The 17,593-nt window shown below is 53.9% G+C and overlaps 2 protein-coding genes across 5 annotated transcripts; one reads left to right on the top strand and one right to left on the bottom strand.

Annotated features, from left to right (window-relative positions):
* Positions 1-6,205: 6,205 nt before the first annotated feature.
* CDIPT (CDP-diacylglycerol--inositol 3-phosphatidyltransferase) lies at positions 6,206-10,555 on the bottom strand. 4 transcript variants are annotated; one of them, XM_081089567.1, is made up of 7 exons: positions 9,898-10,555; positions 9,332-9,417; positions 9,099-9,233; positions 8,216-8,369; positions 7,685-7,766; positions 7,287-7,368; positions 6,206-7,170 (listed from the first exon to the last, which is right to left on the bottom strand). In XM_081089567.1, exons 2-7 carry the CDS (start codon positions 9,372-9,374, stop codon positions 7,025-7,027), a joined length of 642 nt encoding a protein of 213 aa, XP_080945693.1. In that variant the 5' UTR covers positions 9,375-9,417; positions 9,898-10,555; the 3' UTR covers positions 6,206-7,024. The 4 variants fall into 4 exon arrangements, with proteins under 4 accessions (XP_080945693.1, XP_080945694.1, XP_080945692.1 ...); XM_081089568.1 differs by lacking the exon at positions 9,332-9,417 and having other exon boundaries at positions 9,898-10,037; XM_081089566.1 differs by lacking the exon at positions 9,898-10,555 and having other exon boundaries at positions 9,332-9,782.
* On the top strand, positions 10,169-17,164 carry LOC308517988 (putative protein T-ENOL). Its single transcript, XM_081089570.1, has 7 exons — positions 10,169-10,435; positions 10,755-10,839; positions 11,051-11,201; positions 11,467-11,500; positions 11,690-11,747; positions 16,902-16,952; positions 17,042-17,164. The coding sequence occupies exons 2-6, from the start codon at positions 10,759-10,761 to the stop codon at positions 16,935-16,937; spliced, it is 360 nt and encodes a 119-aa protein (XP_080945696.1). The 5' UTR covers positions 10,169-10,435; positions 10,755-10,758; the 3' UTR covers positions 16,938-16,952; positions 17,042-17,164.
* Positions 17,165-17,593: the final 429 nt, after the last annotated feature.

The following is a 17,593-nucleotide window of genomic DNA, read 5'->3' as shown; positions in this document are numbered from 1 at the left end:
CCCTTGTCTCGTCCGTGTCACGGGGGAGCTTAATGCGAAGGTGGGCAGGGGAGGAGGGGCAGCGAAGACCTGACATCTTGAGGTAGTTGCTAGAGACTACCCCATGCCTAATGTGGAGAGGGAACCGAGGCCGGGGAGCCCTAAGCCAAAGTCACACTGACAGACGCAGCCCCAAAGTCCTGCTCTTCAGCCGGACTGTCCTGGTAGCAGCTTGCCTTCGGCTGCAGGTGGGAGATGCCCCTGGTGAGAGGACGGGGCCTGCCCTGGCAGCGGCTGCCGGTTCCTCCAGGACCCCAGCTGCAGGTGCATGCGCCCGCCCTCAGCACGTGGGCGGCTCCTTTGGCGCCCCCTGCTGGTCACACCTGGCAGGCCGTGCGCACTGCGGCTGTGCAGTCGTCCCTGTCCGCGGGGAGGAGAATCCTGCCCGGGGGAGGTGGGACCTGGAGCGCCTCCCTGGGTTTCCAGTGTGGGCTCTTCGAGGGCATCGCGGGAGGAGTGTCTCCTCCCCCCCTCCCCCAGGACTGTTTGAGGGAGGAGCCCAGGTGCCATCCGTGTGGGCACCTGTGGAGGCTGCAGGGTGACCGTCCCTTCAGCCTGGGCGGAACTGTCCGGCAGCCTGGTCTCCGCTGAGGAAGCAGAAGATCCCAAGGCGGAGAGGCGCTTGGGTTTACTGGCTGTGTGGCCAGACGGGCGAGTCAGCCTCTGGATCTCCTCCTGTCTGTGATGGGCCAGCAAGGCCCCTATTGAGCGGGGCTGCAGTTTTGTTTGTTTTTAGGGTCTTTATTCCCCCCCATCGCCCCCGCCCCCCGTGGGGCCTGACCCCAGGAGCCTTGCCCCTTTCCAAGTTGAGTTGCATTTGTGAGGCCAGTGGCTCCACTCAGGTCTGAGCTGGTGGAGGCAGGGGCTCTGTTTAGCCCTCAGCGCTTGGTGGAGCTGGCTCAGCCCCTTCGCCCTCCCACTCTCCTCCCTTGAGCGGTGATGAATGTAAAGCTCTTCGCCTGGTGCCTGGCCCGTGGTGAGGATGCCAGCACTGTTCACTGCCAGGGGCCTCGGGTGAGCGACAGCAGGCAAGGTCATGGTGGGGGCATTCCTCCTCCCCATCGCAGCCACCGGCCCCCACGGCCATCTCTGCCTCTGAGCCCCCCACGCCTGACGCTTCACCCTCACCTTCCAGCACCCAGTCCTCCAACGCAAGGCTTCGGCGGCCTGGACCCTGTCCGTGTCACTCACTCAGAACCTCCCTTAACCTCCCACCCCTCCCCTCCCCTCCCAGGTGATACTTCGTGGGAAAGCCCCACCCCATGCTGGAAGGGGCACACCCACATACTCACACACGGACGCATCTCATGTTAAAGTCATGGCAACAAATCTCGAGGAAACCTAATGCCCGCCCTCTGAATACACGTCTTGAGCTTGTGCTAGATCCCCTCAGGACACCTCTTCACAGCCCCTCTCCTCTCAACCTCCCCCACACCCCTGCCCACTTTCTCTCCCCTCTTTGGGAAAATACAAGTAACTTGGGCAGGAAGGCCGGCCCCTCCCCAGCAAATCTCCGCTCCCCCTCCTACTCCCAAGGCACGCAGCGCCTCCCCTGGGCTCTAGGTCCCACCGAACTCAAGTCCTGAGTGCACTCCTGCATCCACCACCTTCTCTGCCGCCAGTTCTCCTCTCCTGGATCGTTGTCACCAGCCAAACATGCGCCACTCTCTTCCTTGTAGAACCAAAGTGAACTCGCCCCTGGCCCCACATTCCTTCCCGCTGCCACCCGCCTTCATGATCCCTTCACAGCCAAATTCCTGTTTCCAGTCCTCACTCTCATTATCCCTCAGGCCACTCCAGTTAGCTCTTGTCTCCGCCCCATGCTACATGGAAACAGCTCAAATCAGCATTGCCGATGATGTCCCTGCCGCCAGCCCCAGTGTTAGGTTCTCCGCGCCCACCCCTCTCCCACCTGCTTCCCGTGATGCCGCCTACTCCACCTTTCCCACCTCACTGGCCGCTCCCCAGCTGCCTTGGGCGGCTCCACTTCCTCTGCTCAGTCCAGATCATGAGTCACCCTGGACCCTGCTCCCTGACTCAGCCTCTTTCTCAGCCACTGACTCCAAAACCATCTCAGGTCTCACCCTGAGGTCTGGGCTGATTTCCATTGATGACTTCCTTGATGTCTCCACGTGAATCTCTAATGGCCATCAGGCTTGACCACATGACTTGCTCTGGCCAATGAAACTCAAGGGGGAGTGACATCCTCATCCTCTTTTCCCTTTTCTGTGGTGACCAGCAATATCCCATGTAGAGGCTGCTCCATCAGCCTGGGTCCCAGAGAGAAAAATGGCAGGAAGGAGAGGCGCAGCTCACCCACAGTAAACATGCAGCAGGAGCAAGAAATAATATTTGCTGTATGACATCACTGAGATTTGCGGGGTAGGGTTCATACGGCGGTACAATCCAGCTTATCCTGACTACTATAGGGTGCCCCAAAATTCACGCAAGATTTGCAATTCAATTCAATTGCAAATCTTGCGTGAATTTTGGGACACCCTATACATGCAGCTCACCAAGCTGTGAGATACTACAAGGCAGGAGAGGAAGCTGGTCTTTAAACTGTGTGCATGAGGATGGGCTCAGCATGGATGGTACGATGAAGCAGACAGGATCTTCCTCAGTGACAGGAAAACGGGCCTTGATGGAAATGCAGTGGAGTTACAGCTCACACTGGAGCCAGAGACTTTTTTTTTTAAATATACTTTATTGATGTTTTACAGAGAGGAAGAAAGAGAGAGAGTTAGAAACATCGACGAGAGAGAAACATTGATCAGCTGCCTCCTGCAGACTCCCTACTGGGGATGTACCTGCAACCCAGGTACATGCCCTTGACCGGAATCGAACCTGGGACCTTTCAGTCCGCAGGCCAACGCTCTATCCACTGAGCCAAACCGGTCAGGGCTGGAGCCAGATTCTAAGTCAGTCCCTGGTACCAAATTCATCCTTGAAGGTCCCCTAAACAGCCCATCAAACACAGAACAGCACAGCCTGTTTTCCTCCAGCTGCGGAGCACAGGGCTTTTCTGGGTTGAATACCAGATGGAGCAATGGAATTGTGAAAGGGCCCCTTGAAAACGCAAATCCTGTCTTCAAAGAGCAGATCACCTTCAGCGCGGCAAGCTGTGGTTCACCAAGTCCTCTTTCTCTTCTTCCGAAGCGCACAGCTCCTCTCTATCTCCCAGCGTCCCTTGCACGCAGCCGTGGCCCATGACTGAGTTTGTAGCTCGTGGAACTCAAGTGGGAGTGGTATGTGCCCATTCCCTGCCTTCCCAGCAAGCAGCCTGTGCACCCTCCAGGCGCACCCCCTCTGCCCATGGCAGCAAGCGGAATGGAGCCGCAGGTGGCCAGCAGAGCCCCCCCATCTCTGTGTCTGGGGAGCCGCTTCACAATTAGGAGCACCTGACTGGGGCTTAACGCACGTTAAAAACAAACTGCGGTGTTTGAGCCACTCCACATCTTGAGGTCGATGCAGCAGGTCAGGCCCTTTACCCATCACGGTACGAGAGGCAGGAGGAGACTCAGGAACCCCGGAGGGCACCCCTCAGAGGCAGAGCCCAGTGCGTGGCGGGCACGGTGGTTCTTTATTCAGGCTAAAAGCGTGCAGCTGAATCCAGGGCGTGACTGCTGCACGTATCCTAACCCCTCCGGGCTGCTGTCACCAAGCACCACAGACTGGGTGGCGCATACGCTACAGAAATGTATTTCTCCCGGTGGTGAAGGCTGCAAGTCCAGGATTAAGGCACCAGCAGGTCAAGTTCTGGCGAGGCCCCTCTTCCTATTCACAGCCAGCGCCTTCTAGCTGCGTCCTCGGGTCGCTTTTATCAGGGGCGCTAACCCCGTCCATGAGGGCTTGTGCCCTGATCACGTCCTAAGGCCCCACCTCCAAACACCGCACGTAGGGCACTGGGTTTCCACGCGTGAGTGTTGCAAGCACACGTTCAGACCTTAGCAATATACTAGTATAATGTGGCTCCACCACACTCCCCAGGTGACTCCAGTTCAGCCGGGACTACCCCGCCTCCGGGAGGTGCCAGGGCCACCTGGCCCGAGGCTGCACACACAGGCTCCTCCTCGGCAGGTTCCTCCTGAGCTTAGTCCGGTCGCTGGATATGGGACCAAAGGCACCACGCTGTCCTCAGGCCTTGGCCCATATTCTGTTTGCGTGGGAGATGCTCACCCTCTTGCCCAACGCTCCCTCGTCTTTTTCAGGTCAGTAGCTGGATTTACGTAGTTAGACTCCTGACGTTACTATAAAAGGTTAGGGCCCAAGAGCCAGGGCCATCCAGGGACAGAGGGCTCGAGTGCTCATTGGCTGGAGGGGTTGCCGCAGGAAGGATGAAGGTCTTCTCACACCTTGACTGATTGGGCCAGGCCAGGTAGGAGGACACCTGCGGAGCTGAAGGAGCCGCTCAGCTTGTGACTGTCTTCCTGGAGTATAAATGTGTCCCTGTCGCCGTGCTAACACTCCTACAGGTGCCCCCGGGAGAGCCCAGGCGACTTACTGCCGCGTTGCTCACGACGGCGCGACCTGGTTAAACAAGTGCTGGGTTCCACGCCACCATTAAGAAGACCACTCACTGGACTGCTGTGTGCGCGGATGTGAAGGCTCCGCAGCCAAGCCAGCCAGGCTGGCCTCCGCCTCGGGACTTCGTTCCTTTTTGGAAAAGGCTTGTTGTATGGCTTAGTACACACTGCAGTGTAGGCATCAGTTCAAGCAGAATAATACACGTCAGAAGCACCTGGAGCAGGGGTAGCTTGTTAGCAGAGCAGCGCATGTAAAATATTTTAAGACACGTGTGTGTAAGGGTGAGTTTAGACAGGCGCGTAGCAATGAGTGGCGGTGGTCGCCTCTGGGGAGAAGTGAGCACTTACGGTGCCAGTTGCCTTCATCACCCTTTGAAAAGTTGATTTTGAGAGAGAGGGACATGGCAAGGGGGAAAGAGAAACATCCATGTGAGCGCATGCCCCCTACCGGGGATCGAGCCCATGATCCGGGCATGTGTCCTAATCAGGAATCAAACCAGCAACCTTTATTATTTTTATTTTTTATTGATTTCAGAGAGGAAGAGGGAGAAAGAGATAGAAACATCAATGATGAGAATCATTGATCAGCTGCCTCCTGCACAACCCCTACTGGGGATGTGCCTGCAACCAAGGTACATGCCTTTGACGGGAATCGAACCTGGGACCCTTCAGTCCACAGGCCGACGCTCTATCCACTGAGCCAAACTGGTCAGGGCACCAGCAACCTTTAGATGGTGCACAGGGAGATGCCCAATCAACTGAGACACACCAGCCAGGGCTCATCATCCTTTTTTTTTAGTTTGCAACCTAATTTTTTCCCCTGGTAATATTTTGCCTATTATTTTGAAAGATCTCTTCAATGGCTCCATGTGGCCCTAGGATAGTCCAAATGCCCTACTGAGCTCCTCAGGCCGCCTGATGGCTCCCCCCAATCTCTCACTAGTTCTCCACCCCCAACCCCCAGCACACTTCAGCAACATGATCTCATCAGGTTCCATTTCCGAAACTAGCTCTCTGGCCTCTGTCCTCGGCTGAAAACCAGCCCTCTCCTCTGCGTTCTTCTGTCTCCAAACCCGACCAGCTTCCCAAATTGCCCACACCCTTCACCAGCACCTACCTCACAGCACTGCCTACTCCTATCCCCCAACAAACACCTCCCCAACCGCATGACCAGGTCCCCCGCTGGCCTGTGGCCTCCGCTCAGCACACACCTGCTGAGTTTCAGCTCTCCGGACACGTGGGCCCCTGGCTACGCTAGTATAAGAATAAAATGAGTAACAGCTGCAAACAACCCCGGCGCAGGATCCGGCATATGGTAAGCTCAATATAGTTAAAAAACACACAAAAAAAGCCAGTGCCAGACAGCAGAGAAAGCTCAGAGGGCAGAGATGGCTGCTCGGAACAGATGCCCAGAACAATGCCTGCCATCCAGTGGATACCCAAAAAACGCTTAAGAAGGAACAGTGATTCTCGACCTTCTCGGGAAGAATTGATCACCTGGAGATGATTAAAATTGCAGACTTCTGGGCCCATCCATAGAGACTCCAACTCTGGTTCAATGTTCTAGAAGCTGAATTAAAAGGGAAAAAAAAAAAAATACCCCACAGGTGGTCTAAAGACTTCACTGAGAAACCAACTGGTCCTTGTGAATATTTATTAAGCAGCTACAATAGGCCCGGTTCAGGTTAATCTTCATGGGGGGATAGAGAAGGAGCAAGAGAAGTCCGAGCCCTTTTGGAGTTTACATTCTAGGGGCTAGAAAACACCAGGGACAGAAATAAATGCAGACAGCTCGTGACAGTGTCGGAGAGGAAATGAAGCAGGTGGGCAAGGGGACATGGCCTGACCTTGGGCGGCAGGGAGGTCTCTGTGGAATGAGAGGAAGGACCTAGCCAGTCCACACGGAGGGGAAGCAGCCCCAGGGACCTTCCTTCTTCCCCAAGCCCCCCTCACCCAGGCCCCAGTCCTAGAGTATTTCACAGGGAAGCAGGTCCAGGACAGTGAAGCCCCTTTATTATCCAAGTTCTCAGAGCTGGGGCCGACGGGACAGAGGATGCTGCAATGGGGAAGAATCCAGACGGCTCCTTGTGCCCAGCACAGGACCTGCAGGCTTCCTCTGGCCGGTGGCAGAGTTCGGGTACCCCGCCCTGACCCCATCTCCCTCACACAAGTGTCCCTCCAGTCTCGGGCCAAGCCAGACCCCAGGGCTAAGCCAGCAGGGGTGACGATGCCCAGCCCTCAGACCAGCCTCCTGGTGCCCGGGAAGCACTGCCTGTGTGGGCGGGGTCTCCTGAGCCTCCTTCCTGATTTGGAGCCCAGGGGTGGGACTGGCCTGACCCACTTCCAGCGGGTTGAACACATTAGGAAGACAAGAGCCTGGACCTCCTCGGAGGAAGAGGGGAGCCATGTGACACAGGAGACTCCCAGGGCAGGGGGGCCGCAGGGGCTGAATTCCGAGGTCACTTCTTCTTGGCGCGGTCGGCCGCATCCAGGGCAGCCATGTTGCGGGCGGCGGTGATCAGGTGGATGACACTGATGAGGGACTTCAGCAAGGCGACAGGGGCGGTGATCCACAGCCCCAGCCGGAAAAGACCCACAGAGCCAACTGCGGAAGGGAGCAGGGCAATGCTGAGAACACGGGACGCGGGCGAGGGGGAGGGCCCACACCTCCCTGGGCAGGCCAGAACCCCCCACCCTCCGGCCCTGCCCCTCATCTCCTACCTAAAGGTCCCTCGGAGAAACTGAACAGGTAGAGGAGGCAGTAGAAGAGTTCATTTCCAGCACACAGGGTAAACAGAGCAGGCTGCACAAACAGCAAACGGGCTGCTTAAACAAGAGGGCGGGGCAGTGTGCAAACCGCCCCCACCCTCAACACACACAGGAACGGGGCCAATCCCTGTGAGGATGGGAGCTGGGAGTGTACTGGGGAAGTAAGGGAGTGGATGGCAGGGAGGAATAAAGAGCAACTGCAAGATATTACTTCTCTCTTCAAAAACCACCTACTGCCTGAACCATTCCAGGCCCTCCCCACCCCCACACCTCAGCGTGCAGGGCTCTCCGCCCCTGGGACCAGGGCCCCGCCCAGGGTTTGAGTAAGTGATGGGGGAGGAAATGCTCACTCGGGAGGTGTAGTAGATACGAAGCACTCGGTTTCCGGACAGGTCGATCATCTTGTGACTTTCACTGCCCCGGACGACAGAGCTTGGGGAGAAAGCAGAGGAATCCATGAGCGTCCATTACCGCCGACACCCACCTAAGCCTTTTCGCAGCCTCCACGAGGAGGGTCCTGGGATTGCCTCTGCTGTACCCAGGAGGACCTGGAGCCCAGCTGAGCACCACTGTTTGGCCCAAAGCCACACAATTACCTAGCTGGGGACAGAGCCAGCATTCAAATGCCACATTCAAAAGCCCCCGTTCCCGTTCCTAGGAGCTGTTAGCTATTTGGAAAACTTGACTATCCAGTCAGAAGCGTTTTAGGGATTGCTTAAACCAACTGTAGACAAAACTGAAGTTCACCCAGAGAGGACCTGCCATGGTTGTTCAAAGCAAGCTGAAAAGGAGACCCCTCAGAAGCCTGAAGCCATCCCAGACACCCTCCCCGGCCGTCTCACCCCTCCCTTCAGCAGGCCAGCACCCCCAGAGCTGCAGACCTGTGGAGGTGCAGCCAGTGGCTGGCCACATCTAGGCTCATGCTGAGCTGGAAGAGCAGGGTGGCACGAGGGTAGAGCAGGGCCAGGTTGACCAGCAGGCACATGGTGGCGCAGCGGTCAGTCAGCATGTCCAGCATGGCCCCAAACCGGGTCCCTGAAAAACGGGGGCTGTGAGCTGGGAGGAAACTGTTCGGGGCAGCGGATCTACAGCAGGGGCCATAGGCGTGCATCGCTCTGATGCAAAGTCTAAAAGATGAAGGATGTCCGCCATCCACTGTCTGGGGAGGAAAGCAGGCTGCCCCACGGGGTGCGAGGTCAACGGGCAAAGTCCACCATGACATGAAATGAGGAGGCATGGGAGTGTGGAGAGAGAGTGGAGGTGGGGGGCAGGGTGGGGGTGAAAAAGCAAGTTTACAGGTAACTCATCAATCCCAGAACCAAGGGTCCAGGTGTCAAGACAAGGAGACTCGAAGTCGTAGGGGAAGTCTTGGAGGTGGGCCTGGGGCAGAGACTCAGCCCTCCATTTGCCACCTCCCTTGCCCCTGCACCCGCCCTCTAGCAGGCCCCGGGAACCGGGATCGCTGTGCCGGGCACAGTAGCATCCAGGACACACCTGTTGGAGGACATTGACTCCAAAGACCTCCAGCACTTCACTGCCCATCCAGTCTTGCTATGACACCCCCTCCCTGTCAGTGGGTTCTCCCCCTCAGCTCGCTTAAACCCCTTCTGCAAAACCAGGCCACGCAGTGCTGCTCGACAGAGATGAGAATGACAGCGTCCTTGGATCCCAGGGCACCTGCCCACCCTCCGGTCCCCAGGAGGCAGGAAAAGGGAGCAGCGGGTTGTTGTGCCTCAAGGTTGGCTGGGAGGAGTTGTCTGTCACCTTGATTAAGGATTCGCGCAGCGTATCCATCGAAAGCGTCCAGGAGTCCGCTCAGCAGGTAGAAGGAGGAGGCCGTGAGGGGGCAGCAGGGCATGAAGTAGAAAGAAATGATGGCGAAGACGATCCGGGCATAACCTTGGGATGGGACGGGGGAGACGGGTGGGGCGGGATCAGGAGGGCTGCCCGAGGCCCCTCTCCCTGCGCTCCGGCCCGGCGCCGTGGGCAGCACTCACCAATTAGGTTAGGCACAAACAGGAAGATATTTTCGCTTGGCATCGCGGCGGCCCCCTTGCCGCCCGGGCCGATCCGGGGGTGCCAGCTGTTCACCCAGAGAGGATCTCAGCCCCGCCGCGCGGCCTCACCCTCCTGCCCGGCGCACCGGCGGCGCCCACCGCGCGCCACACCCCGCTGCCCGCGCCCGGCCCCAGATGTGAAAGCTCGCAGCCCGCGGGAGCCCGGGTCGCCCCAGCTGTGAGCCGGGCTCAGGGGGCGCGCACACCCCGCCCTTCCGATGGGCGGACCCCCGCCTCCGCCCGCCCCGCAGTCTCCAGCTGCGGTCCCTCCTGCTCCAGTGGTGCTCAGCTTCCGAGAATCTACTCTTCTGCGCGCGTACTTCCAAAATTGGAGAAAGGAAACGGAGGCCTTAAAAAATGGCTGCGGCCCCTTTAAGGCCTGCCCGCTTCCTTTTCCTTTTCCTCCCTCCGCCCCTTTCCATCGGCTCGTACCAAGGCACGGGGGGGGGGGAGAGGGACGGAGAAGGGGAGGCCCGGAGGGGAGAGGCCTCGATGAATATCCGTACTTTGCTTTCGGAGGCGGGTGTGACTCCCTGGAGACAAAGACGAGGAGGGGAAACTCCGTCCTCCCGCGTCCCCGCGTCCCCGGAGGCGAGGTGATGTAGTACAGTCCGCGGCGTCCTCTCCCCGCCCCTCTCCCGGCCTCCCGGGCGCTCGCGGGCTCGGGCGGCGCGGCGGCGGCTAGAGAGGCTGGAGGGCGGCCCGGGGCGGGGCTGCCGCTCGCGTGCCCCTAGTGGTGGGAGGATTAGATCGCAGGCTCCGCCCGGCACCGCCCCGCAGCTGGGACCTGGAGGAGAAGCCGGACAGCGCGTGCCACTCGCCGGAAGATGCTCCCCCCGCCCCTCCCGGCCTTTGGTTCTGGAATCCCTCATCTCCTGGCAACGGGGCCGCGGAACCCCGCAAACACCAAGGGTTTTATAGGAACGGGCAGCGGCGTCGCCGCCGGGTCCCTTCTTTCCTACCTCGGCCTTCCTCCCCGCTCCACCTCCCCGTCCCCGCGGCCTGTCACCGGGGCCCCGAACCTCCCCCGCTCCCTCCTGCCCGGTAGCCCAAGACTCAGCCCGTCTGCCAGGTCGGGGCGGCCTTGTTTGGGAAGGGCTGTGGGTGGGAAGGAAAGAGGCCCCGGCGACCGGCGGGAGGGGGTTACTGTGGAGCTTCCCACCCAACTTCCCACCCAGGGAGATTTAAGGCGACGGTTTTTATTTTATTTTTTTACTTCCCCCGTCCCCCCTAGAGAACTCCGGCGGCAGGATGGTTTTTTATCTAAAGGCCTGCTTTAAGCCTGGGCCTGGGGAATGAATGGAGCGGGAAGGGTGTGGAGGAGGTGGGCTGGTTTCTCAGCACAGATTCCCACTGTCCCCAGGGGGATGGAAGCCAGTCCCACCAGGAGTACGGAGAGGAAGGGGAGCGGGCTGTCCCAGGCTGCAGCGTCCTTGAATGGAGGTTCGGTGAGCATTGGAGGGGGCTCTAGAGGTGGGGGCGAGCCCAAGTAGAGTCTGGCCAGGGCACCCAGACTCCCCCGAAGAGGCTCTACCCCCAGCACTAGGCCCCCCACTTACAGGGCCCTACATCTCAGGGCCCAGCCCTTCAACTCCTTGGATGCAGGGCCCCCAGTCTGCAGGAACTCCCAGGCTGAGCCCTCTGACTTTCCCTCACCAGAAGCCTTCACTATCCCGTTCGGAGGAGTTCCTGGCCCAGATCAGCACAGAACTCACCGATGAGGCCTTGTTTGTTGCTGGCTTCCGCGTGAACCCTGTGCCCAGCATGGAAAAACAGACGCAAGACCAAGAGACTCAGATATACAAACACGGTGATTCCCCCATGTCAGGACCACTGTGCCCAGAGACTCCGATAACTCTAGTTCCAGCTCCTGACTCCTTCCCAACCACAGCTGACTTCTCCAGGAATCTGCCCATCTCCCCTGTCTCCCCCATCTCACAGCCAGACGCCCCCCACTAACCAGGACCCACTCCTCACTGCTAGCTAGGAATCCCCGCAGCCTCCTCCCTAGCCCATCTGTTGGTGGCCATGTGCTGAGGGGTAGTCCTTTCTCTGACTGGGGCCTCTGCTTCCAGAGTTCTTCACCAAGACCCAAGGCACCGACACTTGGTGAGTGAGGCTTCCAGGGAGACGCCCGTTGTCCTGGGAGGAAGATGAGCCTGTAAGGGGAGAGAGCGAGGGTTTGACAACGTCCCATCCGGACGGGGGGATTTTTAAACCCGGCCGTCCTATTCTCTTCGGCGCCGACCCTGGAATTCAGAGTTCTCATCCCTCTCCCTTCCCTTCCACCATCTCCAGCTCTGACAGGAACCATGCCTGCACCAAGGCACACCTTCTGCCATCCCGTCATGACAAGGTATGAACAGGGTCCCCAGAGGACAAGGTCATTCGGTAGGAACCAAATATTTAGGTACTTGGGACACAGAAAAGAATGATACGGTCCTTGCTCTTGTAGAGGTCACAGTTTAGTGTGGGGCCAGTCAAGTGTATGGCCAATTACAATGTAATATGGGTGAGTTCCCGTAACAGAAATGGAAACAGCAAGAGGAGTACTTATCCCTGATCAGTTGGGACAGAAACAAAAGGAATCATGGGGCTTCCTGGAAGAGGTGACACGACAGAATTATCCAGGGGAGAACATGTTAGTAGGTAGGGGTTATAACAAGTGTCGGGCTTGTGTGAGCAAAGGCACAAAGGTGAGTCTCAGTAGAGTGAGTGTGAGTATATGTGTGTGTGTCTTCCTAGGGCAGGGGAGAGGTGAGACTAGAGTAGTTAAACTGTTGGGAGTATCCAGGCAAGGTAGCCAGGGACTAATCAAGAGAACTTACTAAGATCCTTATGTGTGCTTTATTAAGATCCTTATTTATTTATTTATTTGTTTGTATGTTAATCCTCACCCAAGGATATTTTTTCCATTGATTATTAGAGCAAATGGAAGTGTGTGTGTGTGGGGGGGGGGGGGCAGATACGTCTAAATGAGAGACACATCGATTGGTTGTCTCCCACATACACCACAACCAGGGACCGAGGATTGAACCTGCCACCCAGGTACCTGCCCTTGACCAGGAATTGAATCTGTAACCCTTCGGTGTGTGGGCCAATGCTCTAACCAGTGAGAACACTGGCCTGAGCAAGATCCATAGATGTTTTCCTAGCCGAGGAGTCATTGAAGAGATTTGAGCAAGAGCAGTTGGAATTTTAGATTAGTCATTCTGGTGGTCCATGGGGAGAGTGAATTGGAAAGGGGAGAGACCAGAGGCAGGGAGGCCAGTTAGAAATTATTCCAAGAGACTAAGCTAAAGATGAGTAGGTCCCAGTGTCACAGTGATAGTAGAGATGAAAGCAAGGGCAGATATAAGAAATAAAGACCAACCCAGAGCAATCTGTTTTTAATACAATCCCTATCAAAACACCAATGGCATTTTTCACAGAACTAGAAGAAATAATCCTAAAATTTAAATGGAACCAAAAAGGACTCTGAATAGCCACAGCAATCTTGAGAAAGAAGAACAAAATTGAAGATATCATGCTACCTGATATCAAACTATACTACAATGCTATAGTAATCAAAACAACATGGTACTGGCAAAAAAACAGACATCTAGATTACTGAAACAGCCCAGAGATAAACCCATGTCTATATGGTACAATGGAGTAGTGACAAGCTATTCAATAAATGGTGTTAGGAAAACCAGATAGATATATGCAAAAAAAAATGAAACCAGACTACTCTCACACCAAATACAAGAATAAACTCAAAATAGATTAAAGACTTAAATATATATATATATTTTTATCTCTGATAAAGGTTTAATCTCCAACATTTACAGGGAACTCATGCAACTTAACAAAAGGAAGATAAACAGCCCAGTCAAAAAATGGGCAACTGCTGGGGTCCAACCCCAGCAGGTCCAGGGGTCCCCAAAGGTGTGGACGGAGTCGGCGAAGAAGGAATGACACGGAGACAGCGTTCAGTTGATCAGCAGCCTAGCCAGGATCTCTAGCCAGGATCTCCAGCCAAGTTCTGGTCTGGATCTCCAGCAAAGTTCTGGTTAGGATCTCCAGCCAGGTTCTGTGTCCATGTTCTCTTGCTAGGTTCTCCAGCCAGGTTCTGTCCAGGTTCTCTAGCCAGGTTCAGTCACCAGGTTCTAGTCAGGTTCTCTTGCCATGTTCTAGCCAGGTTCTGTAGCCAAGTTCTGTTTCTAGGTTCTTCAGCCAGGTTCTCTCGCTAGGTTCTAAGACTTAAATATTAAGATCTGAAATCATAAACCTCCTAGAAGAAAACATAGGCAGCAAACTCTTGACATTGTGCTGAGTAATACATATATATATATGTTTGGATATATCTCCTCAGGCAAGGAAAACAAAAGTAAACAAATGGGGTTGCAGCAAACTAAACGTTTTTACACAGCAAAGGAAACTATCAACAAAACAAAAAGACAGACCTATCTATTGGGAGAAGATATTCACCAAGGATATATTCAATAAGGGGCTAATACCCAAAATGTATAAAGAATTCATACAACTTAACACCAAAAACCCAAACAATCGAATTGAAAAATGAGCAGAAGACCCGAATGGGACATACAGTTGGCCAATATACACATGAAGTCACACTAATCATCAGAGAAATGCACATTTAAACCACAATGAGATAGCACCTCACACCTGTCAGAATGGCTACCATCAGTAAATCAACGAAGTGTTGGCCAGGATGTGGAGAAAAGGGAACCCTTGTGCACGGATAGTGGGAATACAGATTGGTGTAGTCACTATGGAAAACAGTATGGAGGTTCCTCAAAAAATTAAAAATAGAACTACGTTATGACCCAGCAATTGCACTTCGGGGTATTTCTATAAAGAAATCAAAAACACTAATTTGAAAAGATATATGCATCCTTGTGTTCACTGCAGCATTATATGGAAGCAACCTAAATGTCTGTCAATAGATGATTAGTACATATATATAACGGAATATTACTTGGCCATAAAAAAGAATGAAATCTTACCATTTGCAACATGGATGGAACTAGAGGGTATTATGCTAAGTGAAATAATTCAGTCAGAGAAAGACAAATACCATATGACTTCACTTATATGTGGAACCTAAAGAACAAACTGAACGAATGAATAAAACAGAAACAGACTCACAGTTACAGAGAACAAACTGAGGGTTGTCAGATGGGAGGGGTTTGGGGGATTGGTTGAAAAAGCTGAAGGGATTAAGAAGTACAAATTGGTAGTTACAAAATAGTCACAAGGATGTAACTAAAGCACAGCATAGGGAATATAGTCAATAATATTGTAATAAGTATCTATGATGCCAGGTGGGTACTTATCAGGGATCACTTTGTAACTTACATAACTGTCTATATAACTGTCACTATGCTGTACACCTGAAACTAATATAAAATAATGCTGAATGTCAACTGTAATTGAAAAAAGAAGAAAAATAAAGACCAGGAAGATTGAGTTTGGTAATCGATTAGAAATATTAGCAGGGGCGAAATGCAGAAATCAGATGACGGCCAGGTTTCTGATTTGGGTAATCGAAGTCTGATGTCATGCTTCTGTTCAGAACTCCACAGCAGTTTCCATTTCGGAGTAAAAGCCGAAGTCCTCCAGTGGCTTACAAGGCCCTACGTGATCTGTCTCCTCCCACCCACTGCCCCTCCAACCTCATTGCCTAGAACTGCGCCCTGCTTTACTGCACTCGGTCATGCCAGCCTTCTCGTTCCTCTTGGAGCGTGGACGTCATCCTTCCGCCTTTGAACAGATGGGGTTTGAGGCGCCCACAGAAACTCCAGGTGGAAATACCCTGTGGACAGTTGGAAATATGGCTTCAATCTCATTGAAGCAGTCTGACCTAGGAGGGAGGTGGCATTTGAAGGGTGTGCAGTTGCCCTGGGCAGGGTGGGGGTGGTGTACAGCATAAGAAAGAAGAGCCGAAACTGGTTTGGCTCAGTGGATAGAGCGTCGGCCTGTGGACTGAAAGGTCCCAGGTTCGATTCCGGTCAAGGGCATGTACCTGGGTTGCGGGCATATCCCCAGTAGGAGATGTGCAGGAGGCGGCTGATCGATGTTTCTCTCTCATCGATGTTTCTAACTATCTCTCTCCCTTCCTCTCTGTAAAATATCAATAAAATATATTAAAAAAAAAAGAGAGTGCTGCGGATGGAGGCTTGGGGAACCTCTCCTTTTAAGAGATTGGCAGAGTGAGCATTGACCTATGAACCAGGAGGTCACAGTTCGATTCCCAGTCAGGGCACATGCCAGGGTTGTGGGCTTGGTCCCCAGTGGTGGGTGCGCAGGAGGCAGATGATCAATGATTCTCTCATTATTGATGTTTCTCTCCCTTCCTCTCTCTGAAATCAATAAAAACATTAAAAAAAAAAAGATTGGCAGAGAGGGATTCATGAAGAAGGCAGGAAAGGAACTGATAGTCACCAAATGTTTATTGAGTGTCACTGTGTGTCAGGTCCAGCAGGCCATGGGAATAGTCATGTCTCTGACAGAGGCTGCTACTTCAAAGGTTCACGACGGAGAGCAGAGGCAAATACAGCTCACAACCAGCCCCTCTTCTTGTCCTCCAGGATCTGACTCTAGTGCCTTTAGGACATTTGATCTCTCCCAATTGGTGTTGGAAGCAGCTTCAAGTAGCATAAAAGCCTGGGCCTGAGTAGCTAATTTGCTGTTTACTGGATAGTCTCGTGCAAGTTGCTGCCCTTGCCCCACGTGTCAGATGGGGACCTTGGACACAATGCCCTGTGAGGGCCCTATGGGAGGGTAAACTGCCCATATAGTAGTTTACCTTCCTTTCCTAATGGTACTTCATTGGGGATTTCATCCCGAGCTAAATAACACCCCTTCATCCACCTGCTGGCCCCTGGTGGTCCCAAGAGACTTTTCCTTATGCTCAAGAAAGAACATGGAAGCTTACAGATGTTCGAATTGCCCCTTGAATTGTAGGGCATTGTAGGTGGTCAAAATATTGAGTGGGGAAATGGATGAATAGATTGGGGAGGGTAAGTAAATGTGCGAATAAATAAATGGTAGATAAATTCATTAGTAAGCACCCACTGTGTGCCAGCACTACTCTAATAAGCACCCACTATGTGCCAGCACTACTCTAGGAGCTGGAGTATAGATGGGAGCCAAATAGAGTGCCTGCCTTCAAGAAGTTTAAATGGGGGTGGGGGCGAGTGATTACCTAGATGGTAGAGACATGGGTGGGTGGGTGAATGAGGGATAGATGGATGGGCAGACAGATGATGAGTGGAAAGATGGATGGGGAATGTTGGGTAGATGTGTGAATGAATTGATGGATGGAAGCAGAATGGTGGGTGGGTAGATAGATGATAGATGGGGAATGGTAGATGGATGGATAGGTGGGGCAGGGGTTGGATGGATAGGGGAAGAATGGGAGGATAAAAAAAAATGGGCCTTGGATCTAGAGTCACAGCCTCAAAAATAAATAAATAAATAGTCACAGCCTCTTTTTCTTTTCTAGGGAGCTCTGCCTAGCAGCTTGACCTCTGAAGGATGATCCCAACCTCTTTTGGTACTGCTCTCGGCCCCTCATGCCCTCCCCCATTCTGTGCCTCTACAACATGCCTCAGAGCTCCTTTCACACTCATTAATCACTTCCAGTCATCACCCCTGAAGCCTCCAGAATGTCCTGGAACCATCACACATCCCTCCACCCTCAGCTGGCAAGGACACCACCAGAAAACCAAGGCTTAAATAAAGAGACAGATCCTTCCCTCCTCCCAACCCTGGCAGTGCTCGGTGTGACTTCTCTGGCATGGAGATGCAGGAGGAGTGGCCTTTCTTTTTCTTTTCCTTTTTTTTGTCAGATGTGTGGACATATTATTGGAGCGGTTTTAATTCAGGGCGTTATCTATCAACCTGCTGGCAGAGGTGTGCTCATGGATCCCTACCCAGCCTCCTAGCCAAACGTTAGCAACATAAGGTCCGGGCCTGGCATCTGAGCAGGTCCACTCTTGCCACCTCTGCCACCAAAATCGGGCTGTGGTCTCCCCTCTGAGCTTTGGGGTCTCCTGCCGATGGGAACATATCACATCCATTACTAGCCAGAGGCAGTTCGGCAGGCTTTGTGGAGTTTTCATTTACATTCCAGTCTGGTCAATACTGTAGCTTCTTGAGGAAGTCAGTTCGTACCTCTGAGCCAGTTTCCTTATC

This window comes from Myotis nattereri (genome assembly GCF_964212035.1).
Source record: "Myotis nattereri genome assembly, chromosome: 4".
In the NCBI taxonomy this organism is placed as follows: domain Eukaryota; kingdom Metazoa; phylum Chordata; class Mammalia; order Chiroptera; family Vespertilionidae; genus Myotis; species Myotis nattereri.
Note: the sequence above shows the minus strand (reverse complement) of the source record. Positions and strands in the feature narration are given on the sequence as shown.

What these genes read in the sequence shown, in the direction of transcription:
- CDIPT (XM_081089567.1), bottom strand. Translation starts at nt 9,374, where the DNA reads ATGCCAAGCGAAAATATCTTCCTGTTTGTGCCTAACCTAATTG. An exon ending in GTTTGTGCCTAACCTAATTG is followed by an intron (nt 9,234 to 9,331) that starts GTGAGTGCTGCC and finishes TCCCATCCCAAG; the next exon opens with GTTATGCCCGGATCGTCTTC. An exon ending in TGCGCGAATCCTTAATCAAG is followed by an intron (nt 8,370 to 9,098) that starts GTGACAGACAAC and finishes CCCGTTTTTCAG; the next exon opens with GGACCCGGTTTGGGGCCATG.
- LOC308517988 (XM_081089570.1), top strand. Translation starts at nt 10,759, where the DNA reads ATGGAAGCCAGTCCCACCAGGAGTACGGAGAGGAAGGGGAGCGGGCTG. An exon ending in GACTCAGATATACAAACACG is followed by an intron (nt 11,202 to 11,466) that starts GTGATTCCCCCA and finishes CTCTGCTTCCAG; the next exon opens with AGTTCTTCACCAAGACCCAA. An exon ending in TGCCATCCCGTCATGACAAG is followed by an intron (nt 11,748 to 16,901) that starts GTATGAACAGGG and finishes TTTCTTTTCTAG; the next exon opens with GGAGCTCTGCCTAGCAGCTT.